Source organism: Marmota marmota, unplaced genomic scaffold, assembly GCF_001458135.2.
Source record: "Marmota marmota marmota unplaced genomic scaffold, marMar, whole genome shotgun sequence".
Lineage (NCBI taxonomy): Eukaryota > Metazoa > Chordata > Mammalia > Rodentia > Sciuridae > Marmota > Marmota marmota.
This window is the reverse complement of record NW_025999905.1, coordinates 3982806-4010260: the sequence shown is the minus strand read 5'-3', so window position 1 is coordinate 4010260 and position 27455 is coordinate 3982806. Positions and strand designations below refer to the sequence as shown.

The following is a 27455-nucleotide window of genomic DNA, read 5'->3' as shown; positions in this document are numbered from 1 at the left end:
TTCTCACACTCTGTGACATTTATGAGAAGATCAGATATTTCCAAAATTGCAATAAGCCATCTGGCTGAAATGGCTTAGCCCTTATTTAACTCGGCCCAATTATATTTCTTAGCTTTCTCATAATTTGTGTTCCAAATTTTTGTTTGTCTAAGAGCAAATATAATATTAAAATATGATGTTTTGAAAGACACAAAGCTAGTACTTTGAATTCATTTAGATTTTACCACCATGGAGTTTGAATGTGTAAGAAGAAAATCTCTAATATTGACTCATATGAGCTCTGGGATGTACTCTTTTCCAAAAGGTTCATATTAGCCAGGTCATTACTATGTCATGCCTTTGCCAACTTTATTATTATTTTTTTTAAAGAACAAGTGGAGAGCAGGTGACAATAGATTCAGGCCAACATTAAATGAGAAGAAATAAGCTAACACTTCTAGTGGAGTGAAGGCTTTGTCTTCCCAAACACCCTTGAGTTTCAATCTTTCTCTCCTTCTCGTTTTTCCCATGTCTTTTTGGTGACACTTATTTTTCATTTCTTCCTTTTAGTCTTTTATTCTCACTTTTGGAGTTGCTTTCTTTTGTTTTTTTCTTTATTTTTCTTTCCCTTTATTATCTTTTATGAGATTCAAGAAAATATCATAAATTGAAAACTGAATTATAATTGTAACTGCCATTTATGAGATAAGGCAATGGAAAGCTCATAGGTTATTTTAGAAATAAAATTGTTCTTATTGTGAAATAATTTTTGAAATAATGATGCCAACAGCGCAGAAAATCTTGTCAGAGAAATAATTATTCTAGTTTTTCCTTTTGCTATGAAATTGTGAAGTAAACCAAAGATTTAGCAGGCAAAATATAACTTCACAGGTGTTTTCTTTTCCTGGCTCAAAACAGGATTTTTAATTCAGAGGAAAATGTATTTTTTCCCTACTTGAGAAAATGGAGATTAATTGCTATTTTTATAATGTTAGTAGGCATTATTCTATGACTTTATTTTCACAATAAGAACAACTTTGTAGATGGGAGAGATACTTAACTTGCATATCAGGATCAGGTTAATAACTACTGCTGTAAATTTTCTCAAAATTATGAAAGCTATTTCATTACTATAGTATTTCTTATCTCTTTTCGCCATCATAGTTTTTTATGATTTTTTTTTATATTTATCCTACTATATTTAATTTTCTAATTTATTGTGGGAAAGGTGCATGTCTCGTCCATCTTTGCATCTCCTAAAACTTCTAACATTTTAGTTTCTTAGTTAATACTTATTGAACAAAGAAATATCAATCTAGTCCACTCTAGCCATTCTTATAGTTTGTTACCTGTTCATGTATCGTTTAGGATTTTTGCCTCTGGGTTGTGGTGACACCGAGATTCTCAGAGCAGTAAAATTATGTCATAATATTTTCCTTTTATTAGCTCTGTTCTAAAATTTTTTTCACTGTAAATAGGACAAAGATAAAAATTCCAGGTTTGTCCCTTCTGTTGGTGAAATACTGTTATCAAGTAGATATCACATTAATTTGTTCATTTTTTTCACAATAATCAAACAGAATTTTAAATGAAGAGATCATTAGAGAAGATTTAAAAAATCATTTCAATTTGGTTGGGGCGCGTTACTGGGGAATGAACTCAGGGGCCCTTGGCCACTGGGCTGTATCCCTAGCCCAATCTTGTATTTTTTATGTAAAGTCAAGCATCTCACTGAATTGCTTAGCTTCTCTCATTTGCTGAGGCTGGCTTTGAACTCATGATGCTTTTGCCTGAGCCTCCAGTGCCACTGGGATTATAGGTGTGTGCCACTGGGCCCGGCAAGAAAAAAACATTTGCCAGAGTGATATTTTGTGTTAGACTTGGGATCTTTGCACACATCATAATTTTTAGTATTTTTCTTTTTCTAGAAATAAGTACAGGCAATTCTATTTTGCTTTAAAAAGTTTTTACAAATAAGTTTTATTCCTTGAAGGTACACAAATGCCAAGCTATTTCATGCCAGGTGACCAAATAATTTCTGGTATTCTTCATTTGCAAAATAACTAATGATAGTTTTAGATTCATGAGAACCAGATACAGCTTTAGCTCAATTAAAATAATATATAGAAGAATACATTATTGAAACCTTTACTTTTTAACTCTCTAAGCTTTTTCTAGCTAACTTTTGCTTTTCTCACTGGACTATTTTGATTTATTTTTGAGTCATTTTGCAGGGTTTTATCTGTAAGTCACACCTAAATTTGGACAAGTGATACTATTTGTTTGTTGGTGGATGGCTATTAAAATTTGAAATGGGTTAAGCAGTTATATAAGAAACAATGAATTATACTACCCATGTAAAAAAAATGTAGCTACCACAACTAAACAGAAAGGCATACTATTTCCTTCTTACTTTGGTTTAGTGGCCCCAGGAGTTAATGTAGGGCAGGAAATGTCATGCTGGAGGGAAGCCAAGACAGTGGGCAAGTGAGTGCCTTTGGTTATTTTCTTTATGAGACTGTCACCCTAGTTGTGCTAGTGCTGAACAGACAAAAGCAGAAGAAAACCTTTAGCTAAAGGGGATCTTGTTTCTTCCAGCAGAACAAAAGCATCACAATTACTCTAGGCAATATGACATTATCTACATTCACTAAATATATTGAAAAGAGTGAATGGAATACATTTTGTATTTTAAGGTAGATTTTTACAAAGGTGTAGGGAATCCATCTGTATTCCAACTGAGTGAGGTTTTTTCAAGTATAATTTCTTAACTCATTCATATTAAAATCCTCATAAAAATTTAACACTATTGCTGGTCTTTGGTAAAGCTGTTGAAATACCCTTGGTTTTAAGAAACTGAACTGTTTTTGACTCTGTATTTTTTTTTATCATTCAGAGTATTGAGCTGGTAATTTAATATCTTTACCCCTCAAATCAAATTATTTTTTCCTATCATTTGCTCAGCTTCTTGGTTTATCAAGCATGATTAGATTTGCCTTTTCTTACTTTGAGCAATGTGGTCTGAAAGTGTGAAATAGAAAAAAAAAATGATCGTATTAAGTATATGAAACAATATTCAGTGTTTTGTGTAAGTTTGTTTTGCATGATGGAAAATTGTAATTCTGGCTCACCATATTTTTTTTTTTGCCATAAATAGGAAATGGTGAAAGGAAACATCAGTGACTAAATACACAGTGACTAAAAAATTCTTTACTTCAAAGAGCAAAGACCATCTTTATAAGGCACCTAAATGGTTTGTCCAATATGCTAATTGGTACAAATTGAATATAGAATAAGTCTTTCTTAAAGAATAATTTTAATTTTTTTTGTTATACCACTATAAATGCTATCAAAGAATGAAGGTAGAGGAAGTCTATCACTGTTCCATTACACCCTGTCGCTACTAGAAATTGAACTGACCTACCATACCTTTGCAGCATTCCAACTTGACAAGGACTGTGTATCCATAATTGATATTCCAGATTTCTGCATTCTCATCTAAAATGCAAAATGTGGTTATTGATAGAATTTAAGGAGTTAAATGAGCATGTATTCTAGTGCTCAGCATTAACTATGATGATGATATTGAGGATGTTAACCATGAATTTGGTGTCAGGTATGATTACTGTTGTCTGTCTAGAGTTGGCTATGCTTTCATTTGAAAATGTTGCACAAATTTGGCTAAGGCTAGCCTCCAACTCAATAAAGAGATTAGAGAAAAGTACACCTGGAATATTGCATTCAGTTTCTGGTGCTACATTTTAAGAAAACCTTTAGTGACTTGGATCATGTCCACAAAGACTGCCATGATAAGCTTAAGGGCATGGGTTTCTTCAGAGTGGAATAAAGAAAAATTAGTTACAATCTAGCATAATCAGTGACTTGAAGAAATGCCCTATGTATATAAATCATATTCATTCATTTTTTGCCCCTTGACAATAAAATTAATAAGCATTAGGAAGAAACAAATACTCAGACTAACATGAGACAGAAAAATTAGTTTTTCCTAGAGCCTTTCAAAAATGTAACAGGTTGACATCTAAAAGACCCATCAAGTAGAGAGTAGTACCATCTGCCAGTCAAGTCACTGGGTAGTGGGTGGAAGAATGACAGGATGAACACTGGAATCTCTTTCATTCTAAGAGTTTAAGGTTTAAATGCCACTTTTAAAGTGTGGACAGTTTTGGACTGGATTAAGGGTGAAAATAGTGGAGGCAGAGACAATATCATAAATTTTGTCCAATGAAGAATGGCTGACTTTTATAAAGGTTGTAGGGGATGAATATTGAGACTCTCTTCTCTGTACTTAATTTTGTGTAATAATCAAATGTTACTTTTACAGTAACATTACAATAATATCAAAATTATTTCTTGCCAGGTGCAGTGGCACACGTCTGAAATCCCAGGGGCTCAGGAGGCTGAGGCAGGAGGATTTCAAGTTTGAAGCCAGCCTCAGCAACTTAGTGAAGCCCTAAGCACCTCAGCAAGACCCTGTCTCTAAATATATATATTTACAAAAAGGGCTGGGCCTCAGTAGTTAAGTGCCCCAGATTCAATCCCTGGTACAAATTAATAATAATAATTATTATTATTATTATTTATTTTAATTTTGGTACCAGAGATTGAACCCAGGGTGCTTTACCACTGAATTACACCCCCAGTTCTTTTTATTTTTAATTTTGAGAGGGGGAGTCTTGCTAATTTGCTTAGGGCCTCACTAAATTGTGGAGGCTGTTCTTGAATTCAGATCCTTCTGCTTCAGCCCTTTGAGTTACTAGGATTCTAGGCATGGGCCACTGTTCCTGGGTCCCTTCATATTTTAAAATAATATATTTTTAAAGGATAATATGACTTTATGTTGATAATTAAGAGATTTTAAGTCAAAAAGAATTCTGAAAAAGATATAATAATAATAATAATAATAATAATAATAATAATAATAATCCTTTGTGTAGATAGAGTATTTAAGGATCACAAGTTTCGTTCTTCCCAATTCAGTGAAATCTTATTGCTAGGATCATCCCCGCTGAGAAAGGTAATGACAGCTGTTGACAGTGTTCACTTTGGAGGAGTGGAAATACTCAATGGGCTTGTGAGTTTATCTGACAATAACTTTATATTCTGTCTCATTTTGCATGGCCATAATTAATCATGGTGGGTTAGCAACATTTTTTTGACTTCATAAAGTAGGTAATAGGTATGGATCATATAATCAAATGCCAGATATGATGTATAATGAGAATATCTTATGTTTTAAAAAGGTCTTTACAGATGTGTAACCAATAGAATTTTATGATGTCTTTATAATTTTAAGATTTTAATTTTGTTTTCAAAATCAAGGGCCATTAGTCTTATAGATATTCTGGTGTTTTATATGTTCAGTAGAACTAGAAGGTTTTTTGGTTTTTGTTTTTTCTTTAAGGAATAAGATCACAGTTTGTGCTAAGTTTACTTAAATATTCTACCTGATTCTTAGAGTATTCACACTGAGAAAAAGTTGATCTGAGTAATACAGACTGGTGTCAGGTCAGACTTCCTCTTATTAACAAAATAAAAACCATTCTGTTGTTATATTCATTTAGTAAATATTTTGTCTAAAAGGAAATCTGATCCTTTTACATTATCTATACAATAATAAGATGGAACAGATAACCTCTGCCATGATCAGTTGGAATACTTACCACTAAATTAGGGAGTTAGTATCCGGGGTAATAAAGTTTTTCTGGGTGTACTCAGACACCGGTGTTTAAATATCATGGATAGATAGATGGATGTGCTTTTACCCAATTTATTTTCTATTTGTCATTTTTCTCCTTTGGTTTAAAGTGAAAATTCTCAAAAAAAGTGCCCCACAAAACATTATTGAAGAACTAAAACAACAACAAAAAAAAACTATTTTAATACTCCTCCTATCATAGTTCTTCAAAACACTTGAAAAAATGTAATAGCAAAAGTGTCTTCAAAGGTTTGATTTCTTTTATAGAAGAGATAAGTTTATGTTTGAAAAATATCTTGTCATATTTAAGCCTTAAATTGATGTGATATAATATACTTTCTTACTCTAGTAATCCATATTAGACCTTACATTAGACAGTCTTCAAACTTTTTTTTTAGAGAGAGAGAGAGAGAGAAAGAATTTTAATATTTATTTATTTTTTTCAGTTCTTGGCGGACACATCATCTTTGTTTGTATGTGGTGCTGAGGATCAAACCCGGGCCGCATGCATGCCAGGCGAGCATGCTACCGCTTGAGCCACATCCCTAGCCCCTCAAACTTTTCTTAAGAGAGCACAGTAGTATAAAACTGTAGAAAATCTATTCTGAGTGTTCAGTTTATGAGGGTCAGTACTTCTTCAAATATTCTTTCCTGTTTTAAGTTGCTTGTAGTTCAAGGTACCAATTGGGTAAATAATAGACAAAAAAATTTATATTACCTGAAGAAAGTGATATATGTGAAATCCAGTTAGTTAGAAGTATGTCTGATATTATACAAAACAGTCTGTTTATTATTAGTCAGCTTTTTAGCTCCTGTGACTAAAAGACCTGACCAGAACAATTTTAGGCGAGGGAAAGTTTATTTAGGGCCTTGTGGCTTCAGAGGTCTCAGTCCATAGACAGCCATCTCCATTCCCTGGGGCTCAAGATAAGGCAGAACATCATGGCCACAGAGTGTGGAAGAAGGAAGCAGCTCACATGATGACCAGAAAGCACAGAGAGGGAGACTTCCCTTGGAAGGCACGCCCCCAGGTACCAGCCTACTCCAGCCACACTTCAGTCTTCAGTTACTCTCAGTGAATTCCATCAGGGGATTAATTCACTGATCTGCCTAAAGCTCTCATAAACCAGTCATTTCTCCTCTAAACCTTCTTATATTGTCTCTCATATGAGCTTTTGGGGGATACCTCAAATCCAAACCATAACACAGTTCAAAGAAGTGAGATGCAGTAAGTTTTCTCTATTTTTAATACGTGTGTGCTTATTAAATTCCATGAAACATATTTGTGAAATATCTGAAAGAAAAATACAATTGACAGTAGGAATAGAACTAGGTCAGTCTTAAATACAAAGAGATAGGCCATAATTTTATATTTGATTTTTTATATTTAAAACTATCCAGAATGTCTAGGATTGCTTTCATTTATTGCCCTTTGGAGAGACATAAAGAGGTAGAGTGACACTTTGGCCCACTGTATATTTCATAGAAGATGTATTTTTTAAATACCTGAGATTAGTATATCATGCAGATACTGGTATGTGTCTCTAAGTATGTGCTTTGAGGGTCTTGAGTGTGTGTCTGTGTTTATGTGATTTCATATTACAGAAGACCTAAAAAAGTCAATTACAGAGTATGCCTATGTCTATTTCCTTTTTATTTTTCACTTCTTCATGCCAACTATGGAAGACTATGGATTAGATGGGGAAGCAGGTGCTGTACTACTGAAGAGAGAGATTGAAATGTGGCAAAGATTTTACCCTTATATATTAGTCATGGTGTTTTAAATTCAGCAGTTATTTTTCCACTGGTATAGTAGTTTCCACTAGGGTCACTATAAAATAAAGTTACCTTTAAAAGGTGTCTTTTAACCATTCTCCCTCTTTTTCATTCTCAAGCCAGTTACTGCTCTTTCTCCCAGTTGTGCATACTCTGATGCTATTAAAATTCTGAAGCCTAGTGTCATATCCATTCCATTCCTGATCTACTCCCAATATTTCTTTACTCTCTAATTGAAAGACTATGTAAGGATTGTCCTAGTTGTGAGTTAGTAGTCTTTCCAGGCCCTTTCTGTTCTCTATATATAAGATATTTCTGTGCTTTTCATAGTTTTTCATTTTATATTGAAATTGCCACATCTACTTGTTACTATTCATCTTTTCATTATGTGTTTTGTGATGTCAGAGGATTTGTTCTATCACAGTTAATGTTAAATAGTAGTTAATATTAGCACAAAGTATCTTCTCAATAAATTGAAAGTGAATGAACAAAAGGCATGTGTGTATAACCTGAGTCACTCTGTGTCTCTGCTTACAAACATTGTCTGCTGCTACTAGTTCTAAATCTCATCTTTTGGAAGGAATTTACCACCCAAATTATTGATTAAACAAAACAGCAGCAAACACTAAAGTGGGAGCATATAACTGAGGATGAGAACATTGCTCAATACAGTTACTTTCAAATATTTGCAAGTAAAAATATTTGTTGAATACCGAGGAACTTCTTTACACATAAAATTATTTCTGCATGCCAGTTTAATACCATAGAATCTCCTTGACCTATTAAAGTGTTTGTGTTGTTAATGAACCTCTTTGTTTCTTCTGCTGTAAAGTCTGGATGACCAGCTTCCTATATGGGCACTTGTAGATTTTGATTACGTGGATCTGTTTGAGTGTGTTTTTATTTAGTTATTTTTGCTAACCAATTTATGTCATCTAAACTATATTAACTTTTTTTCTTTAGAACTTCCATATATAATTGTATAAATCCAAGGTTTGCAATAGATTATAAGTCAGCAAGCAAAGCGAAAAACATCAAAGTATGCTAACTTCTGACATTAAGCTGTTGGTATTAAGGGTAGTGTTCTGGGTTTCCCATGTCTGAAGTTCCACAATTCACAAGAATGGGGATGATGGCAATAGGTTCAAAGGAAGCTTTTGTTTCTTCAGCCTCTTTATGTTGGATGTACTTTCTAAGATCAGGTTTTTATGAATGATGAATGTAACATGAGCATGTTAACAGGTTTAGCAGATTTTTCTTCATCCTGTAATTTTCTCTAAATGAACTGAGAATGAAGGTCTTTTTAGATTGGAACTGTGGAGTGGATGTATGGAAATAACATTTTTAAAAAATTATTTTTAAAGTCTCTAGCCTTGCACCTTATAGGTGAAAATGCTTATTTAATACATTTTATTTATAATAATATGCTTAAGATTTTTTCTTAATAAACTTTTTTGAGGGATATACTAGTGTTCTTTGTCTTTGGCAAGTAGTAACTAGATGTTGACAAAGGAGCCTTTTACCCCTAATTCCTGATGAAAAACTGAGATAGGAATATTAGGACATTTAGACGATAATAGGAATAGTTAATGAATCTAGTAATTGGTGGGTTGTTCATCAACTCCCAAATCACCTCTTAATTCTTTTTAAGGGTTGTAACATACTTGTAAAGTATCTGAGTGTTAATATTTCTAATTGTGTTGCATTTTTGTTTTTTTCCACTCTACATTATTGTTATTTTGGGGAAAAACATTTAACTTCACTGAAACTAACATATAAAATGGGATATAAAGTAAGATATTAATGCTGAACTTGAGGATTTTATGAGGATTGAATAAATTGAATTATAGTTGCGTATGCAAACATATACATTTGTATATTTGTATGTAAATCAATTCAATGTGTGTTTGTGGAGAGTGTGGGTGGTGGAGAGGAGAAAGAGAGGGAGTGTGTACAAACTTGTCTATCAGCTTTACTGACACAAGATGGGAAATGCTCATTTTTCTCATATCCTTTTCTTTTAAAACCAGGAATGGATTTCCTAAGACCACTGCAAACTGTTAGCCTGGCATGAATTCAGTGTTTAGTAAATGTTTTCTTTTTTCCCTCCTTCCTTTGTTTTTTTTCTTTCTTCTTTTCCGGTTTTTACTCTTGCTACTCAAGTAAATATGAATGCATATTTATTTAAATATGGTATGTTAATAATGTATTTGCTAAATTCTATGCCTTTTATGTGCCTGGAAAATGTCTCAAACATATCATTGTCACTTCAGGACTGAGCCTGGATTGAGGTACACATAATCCATTGGAGGGAAAATCTGATTCTTCATATCGCTCAAGATTGTATTTTATGTAATTCATTTTTTTCTACTGAATTTCTGTTGATTTGTATGGACAAAATATTTGTTAATATGAATTTTTTGTTTCCTACTATTTTTATACATCTTCTATATCATTACCATGATTAGAAGGAATTCCCTTTACACTCAGGGTTTAAATGGGCTTGATAACATTATGCTATTATATAAATTCATATATTTCATAGGTAAATATATTTGAAAACCCTGATAAAATAAGTGATTTAATGTAAAGTTTATATATTAGAATGTTGGTTTATTGATTATCTCACTGCAGAACAGTCAAGAAACCAAGCATTTTTAAGGTATTTTGGAAACAGGAATTTTATTCTTTACAGAAGAGCTTATTCTTTCCTGCAATCATTGATTAAAGGGGTGTTTACCAGAGGTGTCTGACCTTAATCCCAGTCCTCATAATGAATTTCAGCTTTTTATAGTGTTCTTTTGAAGAACTATTTTGCTGTATTTGGCTATATTGCTTTATTAATGGCATCTCTGATAGTTTAAGAACTGTTTCTATCTTTACCAGCCTTGAGTCTGGTACCACAGATAACAGGGAGGTCATTTTATTACACTCTTCTTCTCTCAATGTGAAGATTAGGAAGGTCAATTTATGACCTGAGCTTACTCCATTATTTGTTCTAGAGGTTGGTAAACATTACAAATGGATATCACAATTGGATTTTGAATCAATAACTTCAGACACTGAACCATATGTTTTAATGAGAAACTGGATTTTCCTTACAATGGTCACATAATGCTATTAGTTTCTTGAAGATATATTAGAATTAGAAAAGGTAAATATAAACACACAAAGTACTATGATGTCTCCAAATATATTATATTTCATTCCTCTACTAAGGTCAACCACAATTCTTTTTGCTGTGCTTTGTTACTCTGGGTCACTCCACAATAAATTTGAAATCATACATGATATTTGTTCTGAATTTATTACTTACTTGAAGACCTCCGTTTGCTCTTAGGAAAAAGTCCTATTGATTCTTATGAGGTATTCAGTTCCGTAGTTGCTGTATACCACATGGCTTATTTCAAAGACAAGTAAGATTCCTCTCAGGTATAAGTAAAGTGAATTAGAATAGGTAAATAGACAAGCTCTATGGGCTTGTCTCTTCTGTAAGAATAAAAAGGAATTGTGTTTATTTCATAATGTATATTCTCAGTTGAAAATAATTTGATGCTTACTCCTCAATTCATGGGCACTTCTGCATACATGATTAGTGAAATAATTTGGCTAGATTTTAGAAATAATTTATATTTTGCTGGAATATTCTTCTTTAAAATTCTCTTTAACAATTCTTCTCAGGACTGAATATATTATTTATACTTATTAGCATTAATTCTGGTTTTTGCCCTATTGTACAAAAATGATAATTTTTTTAATGTTTTCCTTACTTCAGAAGAATAAGATAAATTTAGGACATAGTTACCCTTAAAATACTCTTTCATTTTCAAATAAACATACCAAAAAAGCTCCTATTTTGTTGACATTGGAGTCAATTATTTTCTTTATTCCAGAATTCTATGATACTGTTTGTAGCATTTGATTCTGGGTTTGACTGTTTCCGGCCAGCAAAATGCTGTAGTTCTCTCAAGCAATGATCTAGTTAACAATGTATTAGGACACAGTGATATTATAGAAGTGGGGCTTAGAAGCAGGGATGAGAGAAAAGATCATTGTAGTCTTTTTTCTAACTATCCCAACACAATCATTTGTAATCCTAGGTACAGCAAACATATGTGTGGAAGCCATATTGTTCACAGAAACTTTTACTTATTTGCAGTACTTTACCTTGGAAAATTAAAAAAAAGATATTGGATCAAGGAATCGTATCTCAGAATTTAATTTCTATACTTTATTCAGTGACCTCCTGAAAGTCAACATTGGGATGAAGACCAAGTTTCTGTAATTATGATATATACAGTTAGATTTTTTTCCTGATATTTGTGATAGCTTTTAGAGACATTTTATCAAAATTGTCCCATTCTTTGGCAAATACCTATTTTTCAACTTTATTGTTTTAATTGTTTGCATTGTAAGGGTCTGACATATTAATTCTAAATGGCTTTATCTAACAGGCTACTGTATGAAACTTGAAGGTTTTCCTTTACAGTTATTGGAAGATTTTTTTAACCATTAGTATTGATAGTGTAAAATGATTCTCCTTGTAAAATATATAAATGCTTTGTCATTGCTAGATTAACTTCTTGAATATAACTTTCATTTTCTTGGTTGACCAAACTCTATGAGTTTAAAATAGGGAAAATATAACAGTTATCCATGCTTATATGCCTAGAAATAATTTATGAGATGTAGATAGGCTTCTTGATTTAATCAAGGAGAGTATTAGCTCTAGTTTTAATAGATATAGTGAATAAAATCAATACTAAATTTAAACCATGTTCCTATATCAACATATTACATTTTTGACCAAGAAAAATATCGTAATTTTCAGAGTATTTTCATCTCATTAAATTTTGAGTTGAATTTTCCTCCATATGATTTTAACTGATTATTAGAGTCAATACATATTTTTGAAAACATTGAGAAAATAAATGAGAATATAAGTCTGTAGAATATTAATCCCTAGACAACAAGGAATTTGTGTTGTTTGTGGCTTTTTTCCCCAGTAATCATAGCCATATAATAGACATTTTCTGAAAATAAACAAAAGATAAATGAATAAGCTAAGTAGTTATCAGTTTCAGCTTATGCTTATCTATAGATATTTGTGACTAAAAACTTTTTGTTTAAATAGAATAAAAATTTAAGAACTGAAATAGGTATCAAAAGACTGATACACGTTACCAAAAATCTATTTCATTTCTTCCTTTGAAAAATAATGTCATGCTACTGGTTGACTTTGCTGACAGTTTCATATTTTTTCCACAGTTTTTTATATACAATGGCACACTGATTAATGATGAGTTACATTCTGATAAATGTGTGGTCAGTTTATTTTGTCACTGTGTGAACATAATAAAGTGTACTTATTCAAACCTAGATGGTATAGTGAATCAGTCAAGTGGCTTCTTGATGTAATCAAGAGGCATAATCAACATGAGACATATGAGGGTATTGCCAGCATAACATGGCATAGTGTTTAATAGTGCAATTTTTAAAAAATAAGCTGAAGGAGCACACTCTACAATAATGATGAAAGTATAATATAATATGTAAACCAGCAACTTAGTCACTAATTATCAAGTATTATATATTATACATAATTGCATATGCTTTACTTTTATACACCTGAAAGTGTATTAAATTTGTTTATATCACCATTATCAAATAAATGATGCTTTGTGATGTGATGTTAGGAGAGCCAAGAGATCAGTAGGCAATAGGAAATTTTCAGCTTCTTTACAATCTTTTGAGGCCACTTTCATATAAACCTACTATTGATGATTAGAACTTTGTTATGCAGCACATAACTATGTTTGCATTGAACTGGGCATGCTTATTTCAGAAAATTTTGATTTTTGTAGTATGAATTAGAAAATATGTAATTCTTTTTAAATCATTTTTTGCTTTCCTCCATTCAAGGTAAACCAATGGATTGGCATTCATAGAGTATAAACTTTAGAGTGTAGATTGTAATAGGTAAACTTCTCTGTTGCAACAGGTTCATTTGCCTGGTGAAACACAATTATAAGTTATATGCTTTGAGAAATTTGACAAGTGCTAGTTAATTTTATGTGAAGTTGAAGGACATAACTTTGGTAGTATGAAATATCATGTCAACATTAAAGCAAATACCTTTTTTCCTTACTGTATTTTAGATTAAAATAAAGTCAATAAATAGGATCATGATTTGCTTTGAGCATCTGTATTTATTTGGTTGTAACACAAATACTTAATTTCAGTACTCACTACTAGATGTCTCTTCTTAAGGCTTTTCATAAGTTTCAAAGGAAATATGTAACTCAAAATGCATTCTCAGATATATGATATATTTGTGATGGATCTTCATGCAGATAGACTTAAAAGTAATATACAAGTTACCAGGTCAGATTCTTGCTGACCTATACAATACCTGAATCCTAATAGGTCCTATTTCAGTTCCTATATCTTTGACAAATAGCTGAGCTCCAAAAATCTCTGTCCACAGTACTGAAACCTCTCTTGATGTATGAGCATGTCTTGCTAATAAATTCTAATGTCAGCCGCTGTGTGATAGTGATTCATCAGATTGTAAAATTTGTGTTTGGGGAACACATTGAATTAGTAAGTTCCACATTTTAGTTGTGTTAAAATTAACACAGTTTGTTCTTTTGTTTTAAAGAATTTATAACAATTACCTTTCACATTGTCAAAAGTAGTTTAGAATTTAATTTGAAATTATCAATGCTATCACAAAAGAAATGTCCAATATTAATAAATAAATTGATATTATTGCAGTGCTGAAAATGTTTACATAGCAATGACATGTTGATAATAAGCATCAAGCTACTGTGAGAAGTTAGACACTTGATTATGAACAAACACAACAGTAATAGACATGGAAGCTATGTGGCTTTGTTACGATAAGCAATTTGCCTATAAAAACTATGGCTTATTATCTTAAATTTTGAAACAGTATTTTAGGCTGTTTTCTTTGTACAAAAATATGTTTAATTTGCAAGACTCTGGGTTTTTGTTTGTAAAAATGACTAAAAACCTCAATGATCTTAGTTGGGTTTTTTTTTTTAAGTAAAATTCTTACATTACTTATAAAAGATTTTTAAATAACTAGCAATGTTCTTGACACTTCTTTTCACTGATTTGCAATTTTGTAAGCTGGTTTTTAGTACTTTAAATATAAACTTAGAGGACTGCATTTTGTTTTTATTTTACTCTAAATAATTTCACAATTTTTTCTTACTGAAAGTTTTCTTAAATTTTTAATAAACTGCAGCTATCTGACTTATGCTATTTTTATGTTAGGGTGAAATTGATAAAAGGTAGAATTTTATGAATTTGAACCTGTCAAACTTTTACTACTAATCTATTATATTTCATAGTGAAATTCTAAAATCATACTCTTAAAGTTTGGATATATTGTTTTCTTGCTATGTTTACAACATAATGAATTATTTGGTTTTCAGTGAAGCTTATTAAGTGTTTAAAATCACAGAGAGATCTGAAAATTACATTTATATCATAAGCCCTCCTGAAATTTGGCAATATTTCCTGCAAAGCAAGCAGCCTAAAGCTGAGCTACTATCAATAAATTTGAAATAACGCTTTCAGCCACTGAGGTATTAGATTTACATTATCCAAATCTAATAATTAAATCCACTTCAAATGCTATGTGTTAAGAAAAATCTTTAAGAGAATATATAATTTCCTGGAGGATTTGTTCCAGTCAATAATTAAAGTATTAGATACAATATTATCATTGCCTTTTAATATTGATAAAATGCTTTTTAAAATCCATTTTTGTGCACTATATAAATGTAGTTACATAACCCAATAAAGTGTCTTATACTTAACATTCAAAATTTCATTATAAAAAAACACTTTTGAAAAAGTGGTCATTTAAATGATATCTGATCAACTGATATTTTCCAGAAATTATTCTTTATTTAGAAACAAAAACAAGACAAAAGCAATTGATTTTAATCCAAAATGTATTTTTCCTTATAAAAGAGGTCCACATACTCACTGTGTCTACTCTACATAATTTGTCCTTTTTTATTACACCACGTGTCAATTCAAGTTTATCTGGTCACTGCAAAAACTCGTGGCTAATATGTGTAATACAACACAGGAGGAGGTATTGCTCAGTTCAACTACTCTTATATACTTAAAAAAAAATACAGAAATGTTTTTGTCCACTTTAATTGTCGTCCAGACATAAAAGTTACATGAAAGTTCTAGAAAATGGAATTATTTATTTGGTTGCCACAGTACCCTTGAAGCCAGTTAATTAAAATGCTGAACTTGTACATGTTTCCATTGGTCATGAGCAGCATTGGTGAAGCTTAACCTTCTTTGTAGAAAGTTAGGTTTCTCTGCCTGTTTTTTAATTCAACTGGAGTTTTGAGCTTTTCTTTGAAGTTAGTTGAGTTGGTTATTTTTATGACATATTTGTTGGCACACCTATCACTGTTGCTTTCACTTCTAAGTTTGTACTTTTCTCTTTACCTGCTTCCCAGAGGTTTATCAGAGGAGGATAAAGCTCACTGAATGCAAAGGTTGGTTTGTGTAAGTAATTCCTTACATGGCTATGTTTATCATCACAGTTTATTTCTTGAGAGAGGCAGCTGAAAAGACATATTACACCAATAATCCCTAGAAGGCCTCCAAGACAGGCCATAAACGTTGTGGTGTTACTCTTTTCATACTCTTTTCGACCTTGGTCCACACCTTTTGTGGTGACATTTATACATTGTTTTCTGTTTTTCTGATATATTGTGGGGATATCAATACAAATTTTGTACTCAGTGGATGGGTTCAGATGCGTAAGATTATATACCTTGACATCAGATGGTATTCGAGCACTTTGGGCAGCATGAGAATTTTCAGTCTTGACAAAGGCAGTCCACTTAACACTGGATTTGAGAATTTTTGAACTTGCTTTCCAAGATACCAGAACTGAATTGGCCTGAATATCTCTTATTTTGATATTCAAAGATCCATTATTATCTTGGGGAAAAGAACCATCCACTTTGATCATAATAGACTTTAAGTCAGCACCAACTAGGTTAGTTGCTATACAAGTATATAGACCCCCTTCTTTGGGGGTTATGCCACTTATATCTAGTGTGCCTTCAGAATGAACATAGAACTTATCTGTCAGAGTATTAGGTAATAGTTTTTGACCAGAAGGTGTTATCCAGTAGATTTCAGGCTGTGGCTCTGCCGTTGCTCTACAGTGAAGGGAGACATAGCTATTAGCTTCTACATCCAAATTAGAAGGAAAGCTCTCAGGAGCTATAAGAGGCAGGCAAATTTCCATCATATCCCTGAAATGCACTTGTCGAACATTCTGGCCTTGGAATTCAGGTGGGTCCACACAAAACAGTGCATCTGGCTCCATAAATCGAATGTTGGTTTTGTTCATATTAATCCAACGGATGACACAGTCACACCTGATTGGATTGCTGTGTATGCTGATTTCCTTGAGGTTTGGCAGAGACTCAATGGTACCATGGTATAGGGCACTGAGGGCATTGCTGTTCAACATGAGTGATTCCAGCTTGGGGAGTCTGAAAAATGCATTAGGGTGAATGTAAGACAATCTGGGGTTGTTAGTAGCTTCTATTTTTCTTAAATCTGGCAAGTTATCCACAGCAAGACTGTCGATGGAAATCAGCTCAGGCATATTATTTATCCCCAACTCTTTTAAGTGTAGCATATTGCTAAAATCACCTCTTCGTATTCTATTAATAGGATTTTTGTTTAGATCCAAAAATTTGAGGTTTACAACTTTTTGAAGAGCAACATGGGGCACTTTGATAAGCCTGTTGTCATAAAAAGATATGCTTTCTAAGTTTTCAAGTCCAACCAAGGCATTATCTGGTATTTCCGTGAGGTTTATACCAGCTATAACCAGACTGCGAAGATTGATAAGAGGCTTAAAGTTCATGTCTTTGATTCTGATGATTGGATTTTCTCCAATCATCAGAATCTCTAGATTTGGAAGAGCATCGAACCACTTACTGTTGATCATCTGCAGTCTATTTGAATTGAGATGAAGTCGAAGAAGATTATGTAGGCCAATAAAAGCTCCGGGTGAAATTGTAGAAAGCAAGTTGTGATTAATATAGAGTTCTTGTAAGTTACTCAGTCCAGACAGACATTTTTCAGGCAGCTCAGTAAGTTTGTTTTCTTCTAGGTACACAGAAAGGAGCTGTTGCATCTTTTTTACATTAATATTGGTGACTGAAGATAAATTGTTTTGAGATAAATCCAGGCCAGTAAGGTTTACTGGAAAGTCTATGGAATATTCAATTTTTGCAATATTGTTAGTCTGTAGGAGCAGAATCTGTGTATCAGCAGGCAATCTGGCTGGGAAACTTAAAAGACCTATATCATTACAATCCACTGTAGATGCCTCCATATAAATGGATCTGGGTGTAAACCAGGGCCTAATTTCACATGTACATAACTGTGGGCAATCCAATTTTTTATCTACAGCTTGTACTAGTGTAGTAATAGCTAGGCCAAGTAGCACATGAATTTGGAGTGGCATGTCCTTCATCTTAACTTTCTTCTTCAGAAATTTAATGGGCCCTTAAGGATTCCACAGTCACTACTTGTAAGTTTAATAATAGCTGATTGATAAGGGGAATACTTGCATTTGTCAAATGATGAATTCCATAGAACTATAGAGTTTTTCTTCATGGAAAGAAGTGTGAGTGCCACAATTGCTTTGTCCAAAAACGTCACACATATTGGAGAAAAGAAGGTCACTATTTCCTTAATGATATAATATTGATGAACTTTTTGAAGATGGAGTATGTATAGATGGTCACAGGAAATTGAGCAATTCATTTATTTAAGAGTATACTATTCAAATCCCATGCTTGGTCAGTACTTGCAGGAATAGCAGCATTATGCTAAATACAATAAAGTAAAGAAAAAAAGAAAAATAATTAGTACAAAGAAAAAACATAATATCCATTAACTAATTATTTCATATATAAATAGTTCCTTCAGTAAGTTTTGACTGGATTGTTGTTATAACTAACCCTCAGGTTTGGCCTAGACATCGGATAGGCTCAGAGATTTAATCTTTAGAAGGCTGAAGCATCATTAAATTTAATAAATATTCTTCCAGGATTTTCCTGTTATATCAAGTCTTGTTTATACCCTAAGTTTTATTTATTATATTTTTTATTCCCTCTACCATTTAATAATGGGGGAAGGACGATCTTTCAATGATGTTGGCTCTTTTGTCCTTCTTAGGAAATAATATTGTTCTATTACAATCACATGAGTTAGACTGTGGTTTCTTAGGCCCATAGGAGATAGTATTTGGAGACATAATTATAAAATGATTGTTAAATGAAACAGAAAATGTGGTATTGAGGTGGAATTCTCATTTTCATTCATGCCCCTCTCCATAGTGTCCTTTGCATAAAGAGACATGATGTAAGAAAAAGCATACACTCATACATTGTTGGTGGGACTGCAAATTAGTACAACCACTCTGGAAAGCAGTATGGAAATTCCTAAAACAATAATAGGAATAGAAATACCATATGACCCAAGAATCCTACTCTTTGGTATATATAAGATCTGAAATCAGCATACAATAAGGATGCAGGCACATCAATGTTAATAGCTAAACATTCACAATAGCTAAGATGTAGAACCAATCTAGGAGCCCATCAAGAGATGAATGGATTAAAAAATGTGCTATTTGTACACAATGGAGTCATAAAGAAGAATGAAATCATGGCATTTTCAGGTAAATTGATGGAACTGAAAAATATCATGCTAAGTGAATTAAGCCAGACACAGAAAGTCAAGGGTCAAATGTTTTCTCTCATATGTAGGTATACCAAAATTAGGAGAGAAAATAATAGAAGAGGACTCTCATGAAAATAGAAGAGAGATCAGTGGAGTAGAGGAAGGAGATAAGAGGGAGGAGGAAGAGGTTGGGAAAAAGGAAGAACAGTGGAATGAAGCTAACCAAACTTTCTTATGTACACATCTTAATAAGCCACAGTGAATCTCACTAATTGAAAAAATATATAAATAAATAGAAGAAAGATCAGTAGACCAGATGAAAGGAAACAGAGGGAGGGAGGAAGATGGGGAAAGGGGAAGTACTGGGTACTGAATTGGAGCAAATAGTATTCTATGATTGTATACTTATACATAATATCATGGTTAATTTTGACATATCTCTAATAAACTAATAAAAAGTGACGCGAACTTGGCAATATTTGGATGATATTAATCATGACTTATTATGGGTAGACCTTATATAATTATTCACAACTGGAGTTCATGTTAATGTTTGGTTGCTTTATTTATCCCTGGAAATAATTTACATTCCATTAATCACAAACAATAAACCTTATTACTTCAGCATGACAGACTTATTTTTTTTAAATGGATATCAGTGTCTTTATCACCAAGAAATAAACAATTCCAGAACCACATTGCAGACTGATACAAGGGATGTTTTAAAATACCATGCTACTTTTTGGTGTACACTCAATTCCGTTGAACTGCTGCTGAGCTCACTTGTCAAGTATGCAGAAGAGCATTGATGTGACTAGTTTCTTCCTTCTCGGGCTTGTTGCCTTTTAGCAATAATAGCCATAGCCCTCTACTACTGTTCCTTTTTCAAGCTCTCCCCAATAATGATAGTTTTGACAACATTGTTGCCTAAGTTTATGATAAGGTGGGTGCTTCAGTGACAAACTTAAATATACTTGGAGATGTGGTCATTATGGAGAGAGAATCTCTCTCTCTCTCTCTCTCTCTCTCTCTCTCTCTCTCTCTCGTTAAAAGAAAAGACATTGTTCCTCAAAATCATGAATCATTTATAGCTCAAAGTCACACCTAATTTGCTTCTTGCTCTTTATTTTCAGAAATGTGATTTTTTATCTAAAAACTGAGTGAGAAGATTTAGATAACTACTACAATATCTTTGCTATTTTCTTTATTACTTCATCTGATTACTGACCTAAAATTCCTTTTTTTTTTTTTTCAACTGAATGTTCATTCCAGCTATTACTTCTGTCTTAACTAGGTTCTAAGCCCGTTGAGGGTAGAATGTAACACTGTGCATTTTTTACTGAAGATTCCTGATAATCTTGTTTAGCCTATGGGTCTTCTCCATACATATCCTCATCTTCTGCCATTTTCCTACCTTCAGCTTCCTTTTTATTGGTAGAGCAATTGATGCTTCTTCATATTCTGGCAACCTGCTATGCCTCTTCCTTTCAATTAATTGCTACTGTTTTTTCCAACCTCACTTCAATCATCTCTATTCTGGTAAGACTATCTTCCACATAACCTCTACCTCTAGTTGTACTTAGGTACCCACTCTCCACTCTGCAGTGGTCCCATGGGCCTCGTATACCTAGTATACCAATTAATTGGTTTTATTGTCTCCAGCAATGAGGAACTTATATTCTCCTTTAAATTAACCAGAAGATTGGAAATATTAAACATGAAGCATTTTTTTGGAGGCAATGTTAACCTAAAAATGCTACCTTTTATTTAGAAATTATTCTGGTGGGTGAAAATTGAAAAAAAAAAATATATATATATATACATACACACATATATATACATACACATACACATATGTATATTATACACATATTTCTAATTAAATATATATTTTTTTAATTAGAAAAACTTTCCTGACTCCATTTCATTATTTATGAAGCCCTGTACTACAAATAACTATGATTTGAACTAGATTAATCCTAGCAATGTAGAAAACAAGATTTCTTATGGTGGTGAACAAACTCAAATTTTATTTATCCCTGCCTATAGGAAGAAATTGTCAACATGGGAAACAGAGTAGAGAATATAGAAGTTTAACCTGTCTTCATTGTAGTATTTACTTTTCCTTATGACTGTGGAAATTATCATGATGCTTTCACTAATAGACTGTTTGATATGGATTATTTGCAGGAAACTAAAGCAATAATAATAATAATCATCACTTAATGCTTTATAGTTTTCAAAGCCCATTTGTTATTTTTTATATTAACAATGGCCTTGTGAAATAGGTTAGTTAGATACTTTAATACCCATTTTTTAATGTGAAGGTATTGATTTTTTTGTGGCAGTGCAGGGGATTACAACCATGGCTTTGCATATGCAAGCCCAGCATTCTACCACTGAGCTACACTCCCGCCTTAATGTAAGGATATTGAGATCTTACATTATTGTGATCTCATATACCTGAAATCACACAGCTGATAAAAGATAGAACCTAGGATTTCTTCTTAGGCCCTCACCATTTTCTAGACAGCTACATTGCATAAATATATAGAAATGAGATCATTTTGACTGATAGGGTTATTATTTTACCTCTTAAGAAGAGTTGGCATTACCTTGGTCTTCAGATTTTTGAATTGAGAAAATTAATTTTATCAATCCACTAGTAATGACTAGGGTATGCACATGAGTCAAAATCACAAGGGACCAGTGTACAAAACCAAAGTGCCCATTCATTACAATGAAAATACTTGTCCAATGCTTTTGCTCCATTTTGAAAAATATACTTGGAAACATAAATTATGAATCTTCAGTTTACTTGAAGATTCAGTTTACTTTAATAATACACAATCAGAGACAGAGATGCCAGGTTAGAATTCTTAATTATCACAGTCATTAAAAATGACAGCTGGGCTGGGGTTGTGGCTCAGTGGTACAGTGCTCGCCTAGCACATGTGAGGCATGGGGTTCCATCCTCAGCACTGAATGTAAGTAAATAAAATAAAGGTATCCACCTACAACTAAAAAAAAATTAATAAGAAAATTACAGCCTGCATATCTGTTTCTCTAAGCCAAATATCTATGGGAACTAGACCTCTTACAGAAACCTTTTGTTGGGAAGCTTTTCCTGTGTATCTTCTTGTTCACCACACACTTGTTGCTTAATCATTTGTGTTATATTTCTCTATTCCCTTACTAACCATGAGTTTAGTAAGTTCTGATTGGGTTAATAATGTACATTAGATAATTAAATTATTATTATAAATTGCTAGTTTATTCCTTTACTAAACTTTGATTATTAGATTATTATTCTTGCTAGATCATAAGGTTATTATTATTAGGGGTGGTGCTCAACACGCAATTGATTTGATAATATCAATACAGTTAGTTGGTTGATAAGCACTTAGCTCCATATCTCCAGAGTACAAGTCATTAGACAAAGGTTTACCAATTGATAACTTACAAATGTCTTTATATCATTTATACTGAATGATAACATATGAAATAGTGATTAAATTAGGTTTAAAATATTTTTAAGAATCTGAAAATAAACACAGTCAATACAAATGAGGATAAAAAAGATACACCCTCAGATTTTTTTTAGGAAAGTATAAATGTCACAATTATACTGCAAAGTGTCCATTGGCAAAACAGAAAATGATTCACTTTACAGACACCAGTTTAAAAGCAAACCTGTTCCTTAGAGTCATGTTGTACTACTGAGAAAATGGTTTCAGCTGTTGGCCTTTTGGGGATTCCGGCTAGATAATAATCATAATTAATGGTATTAATTTTAAAAGAGATTTTCGTTTCTTTTTTAAACACATCTGTATAAAAATTTTAAAAATCACAAACTAATTATGTCTTAAAATAAATTGACTATTTTAATCATTTTTCATAATTTAAATTCCCTGATTCTTTTTATTTTTCTCCTCCCTTTCTCTCATCTTCCTTCTCTTCCTTGTAATGTTTTTCCTTTTTTTGAACACATTGAATCTAAGGTGGAAAATGCTTTCAAGCTCAAAAAAGTTGTATTAGAGAATTATTTGATATACTTACATAATTACCCTACTCCTATCAATTATCAAGGAAATTTTTCTATTGAAGTAAGAGTGAAGAAATTACACTTTAAAATAAAATAATGTTTCAATTTGAGTTTTAAAAGGTTTAGGACTCTTGCTAAGGAAGATGCTAAGGCACCTAGCACAGGGATTAGATATTATATTATTGTGGATGGATGTGTAAATGAATAAAAAGTGTATGATATATAGTTGAAATAGTTTGGGGATTTCCTCCCTTAAATATGGTAATTATCAATATGCAAATAAATGTTGCCAAAAGTAGATGCATTGTTATTAAATGACTTTATTTTGTAAAAATGAATTCATATGGTCCTACTTTTAGGTGTTATGACTCAGAGCTAACTAAAAATTAACTACTATTCTTTTCACTTATTTTTTTCACATAAAGCTATATTAGAAGGTCATTTCTGTATCTTCTTTTAAAGACAACAACATCTTTCATATATTAAAGTAAAATGTATTATAGTCAAATATTTTAAAAATTTGAAAGACATTGTTATTGAAATGTTACCAGGAATGGAAACTCACATCTTGATAAATTTTATTATATAAATTTTCCTTCAAGTACTAAATCATATAATTTCAAAGTTCATTTTTATTAGAGCGTATCATCTATCTCCCTTTCATTTATTCATCCATTCAATCGTTCAATAAATATTTGTGGAAGACCTACAACATTAGTCACTGTGTTTTCATTTCTGATTTTTCCACTTTGTAAGATTTTTAAGGAAAATTTTAGATTTTTTTATTGATAGAATGTAGTTTTGCAGTTCAATTAAGCATTTTTTGTTGATTATGACCATATATATATTTTAATTTTAACATTAAAGCACTTTAAACTGGAATTTTCCTAATATCTTTGTCATTTTGTCCTTTTGCCGTTTTTCTCACAGTACATTTAATATCTCATATTGGCTCCCCTGCATAGAATTTGCCTGAAGAATAGCCACAGGCCTAAAACATTTAATATGGGACACTGACAGCATGTAGCCTCCCAATTTAGTCCATTAAAAGAAAGCAGTTTTAAGATTTTTTATATCTTTTATTTTTAATATCTGCAGACACTCATCATAACTTTTCTTTTTAAAGTAATTTTTATATTTGAGAATCTAAAAATACAAATTGTTTCTTGAGATAATTATATAGGTAGCCTTTTATGGAAAAAGCTACCTTTCCCATAGAAATGAGATCTTCATTCTTTAAGCTTTTTCATCTGTGTTTTATCCTTCATGAAATAGTGATTGAATACCTACCTTTTGGCAGCTGCTCTTGTAGCCATAAATAGGGTGAAATAACTGCTCATCAAGCTCTCAGGTGTCTAAGGAGTAAATAGCAAAGAAGAACACTGCACAATAGATTTGATTTACATTAAAGGTATATGTGGTATTCTGTGGAAACACAAGAAAGGTAATGCTTTGATCTGTGTGTCCAACAGGAGCTGCCTGAATATTTAATGGTCTTTTGCGATGCTTTTAAAAATTCAGCTGGGAGTATAGTGGGGAAACATGGGGGTAAGAACATTCAAAATCCACCATCATTCAGAGGAATTTTTACAATGGTAAGGATTAAGAACAAAATGTGCCTTCTTCCTTGTACCTCATTATTATAATATAAAGAATCCTGAGAAAGAGCAACATTTTGATACTTGACTCGTGTTTAAAAAAAAAATTGGTGAAGGTAGAAAGTTGCCATGTCTACATAAAAACTCAGTTTTTCCTTTTCTTCTATAGTGAACTGCTAGCTAAGTTTGTTTGTATAAAGGACTTAAATTCTGTTCTCCCATTATCTGGTTTTATATTCCTTTGTTGTAAAATTTAGTCTCTCTTCAATTCTAATTGAAGGTTTCATATCCCAAAGGTGTTGTTGAATTATACTAAATGTATCCCTATAAAATACTGCTCTTGTTTGCTTGAGAAATATTTATTTTTGTGTTTCTCAAACCTAATTATTTGACTATGTATGTCAGCTTTCAAGTGAATGTTTAGAGTGGCTTGATAAAACTTCTTCTGACCTGTTAATAAGAAATTGGCATAGGTTAAAAACATTTACTTTGTGTTAAGAAAGACTGGCCAGACTTATGAGGTGTTTTTGTAATTGTGAACAGGATACCACTCTTCCCTGTGCCTTAAATTCATTATCTTTAAAATTTAGGAACAAGGTTATAAAATAAATCTGACAATAAAATCTGAGTCCCAGGAGTTTCCTGTTGGTGTAATGATTTCTATATATTCATAAATTATCAGCTTGTTATAATACTGTCATTTCTCATTATGAAAAGACTTTTGATTTATATAAGATCTTTAAGATCCTTTCATATTTTACATTTATATGATGTATGATATTATTCTGTGAATGTAAAAGATTTTTTAAAAGGAGCCTAAAAATCAGCCTAAAAATCACAAATCTGATTTTAACCTTTGTATTCTATAGTTGATCAAAAGTTTATACTCAATACTCCAGTCCTATACAATTAACAAATTAGGGTCAGTGAATTTTAGTTGTTATTTGGCATTTAAAGGTTATAAAATTAATTATGTGCCATTATTCCTGTTTAATTTTAAGTTTATGTCTATGTAGTAGTAAATGAAATGAGAGAGTAAACTAGCCACTTGAGAGAAATTTTTTGCATTAGAAACCTTGATCTAAATATGGAAATGGATTCAAATTCTTTCATTTTGTCTCCCAAACTCTGCCTTAACACTGTGCTCTACTTCCTCTCAACTTGGTATTGGAGTAGCACCATTCATCTTCTGGTCTTTTCAGAAAGGTGTTTCCTGAAACTGGACAGATGCACTGCATTTGCTGTTGCTTTCGTCATTGTTGAGTGCTTCTCTCTTGCTAAAGTTTTACTGCAATGGAATTTAAAAGGTGGTTGGGTGTTGTGGGAAGCAGTAGAGTAATAAAATCTATTTTCTAGGTCTAGTTTTGCTACACTAGTTATTCAGATCACATTGTTATCTGAGTCTTAATTGTTCAAAAAAAAAAAAAAACACTAAATTTTCACTGTTTTTCCAGTTTGGTTGGATGCTCTATGAAATTCAAGAAATTTCTTATGAAGCTGCCATTAGAAAAATGTCTGCTTTTAGAGTAGGCTTTAGAGAATGAGGAATAAAATCTGAGTCTCAGGAGAGTTTCATGTTGGTGTAGTGATTATTCATAAATTATCAGCTTGTCATGATACTGTCATTTCTCATTACGAAAAGACTTTTGATTTATATTTGTTTTTAATTATAGTTTTTGCTCAACTGAGCACTTCATTAATAGCATTATATATGAAGTTGATTTTTGTACATGATTAGCAAAACAAATTATATTGCTAAGCCATAACTTCTGTCTTTATGTTTGTATCTCTTTTGTGAGCATCATTCCATTCATTGGGGAATTCTAATTTAGTGTATGGCATAATAGTAGTTCATTTAATATTGTTTGAGAGCAAATGGATTTTAATTGCTGGATTTGCTTTGGGGGGGAGGGGTCTTCCTTTTCTCATTCTCTTGTTATTCAACATTTGTATAGTCCCAAGTATAGCCCTCTCTAGGGAAATATGTTCACTTATGCATTATCCTTAAAATTGGTTCATCTTTGATTGATGTATAATCATCATTATTTCCAAATTAGGGAATACAGTGATGGAAAACTTGGTTTGGGTTATAACTGAAGCATAGATATTTGTGTGCTTGAATAAATACTGACAGAGTGTACAAGGACATTCATGTTAATTTTGGATTTTCATCATATTTATTCATGTTTTACCTGTTTGTCAAACTGTAGCCTTAATACAGAGTGTTAGGATTAGAAGTAGTCTATAAAATAATTTTTCAGACCTATACAAATTCATGCAAAATTTGTAATTTTTTACTTGTAGTCAGGAACAATATATATAAATTTGTAAAAAAATAATAGTTTCCTGACACAAATTGTATATATGTGTGCATGAACATGTATATACTGAGATACTTTTTGGTTCTGCTCAGAAAATCCTGAATGCTATTAACTAAATTTACTAAGAACTGAAGTTTCTCATGTTTTCCAATTTTTATTCTTATCCACAGATGTTGTGGGTGACCAATTTAGTTATGTATCAATTTACATTTTAAAATTTTCATAAGTTAAGAAAAAGTGTC

At 32.1% G+C, this 27455-nt stretch overlaps 2 protein-coding genes across 8 annotated transcripts in view; one reads left to right on the top strand and one right to left on the bottom strand.

Moving 5' to 3' along the window:
- The window catches only part of Immp2l (inner mitochondrial membrane peptidase subunit 2), an 861827-nt gene that overhangs the window by 402702 nt on the left and 431670 nt on the right, over positions 1–27455 (top strand). The gene's annotated exons all lie outside the window — the stretch shown is intronic.
- Lrrn3 (leucine rich repeat neuronal 3) overlaps positions 13615–27455 on the bottom strand; it is a 36326-nt gene continuing 22485 nt past the window's right edge. The window contains exons 2-3 of one of the 2 annotated variants that reach the window (XM_048799611.1): positions 24585–24649; positions 13615–18393 (exon numbers count right to left, since the gene is read on the bottom strand). In XM_048799611.1, coding sequence (XP_048655568.1) covers positions 15909–18035 — 2127 coding nt within the window. In that variant the 5' untranslated portion in view covers positions 18036–18393; positions 24585–24649 and the 3' untranslated portion in view covers positions 13615–15908. The remainder of the gene's footprint in view (positions 18394–24584; positions 24650–27455) is intronic. The other variant, XM_015498105.2, reaches the window with a different exon arrangement.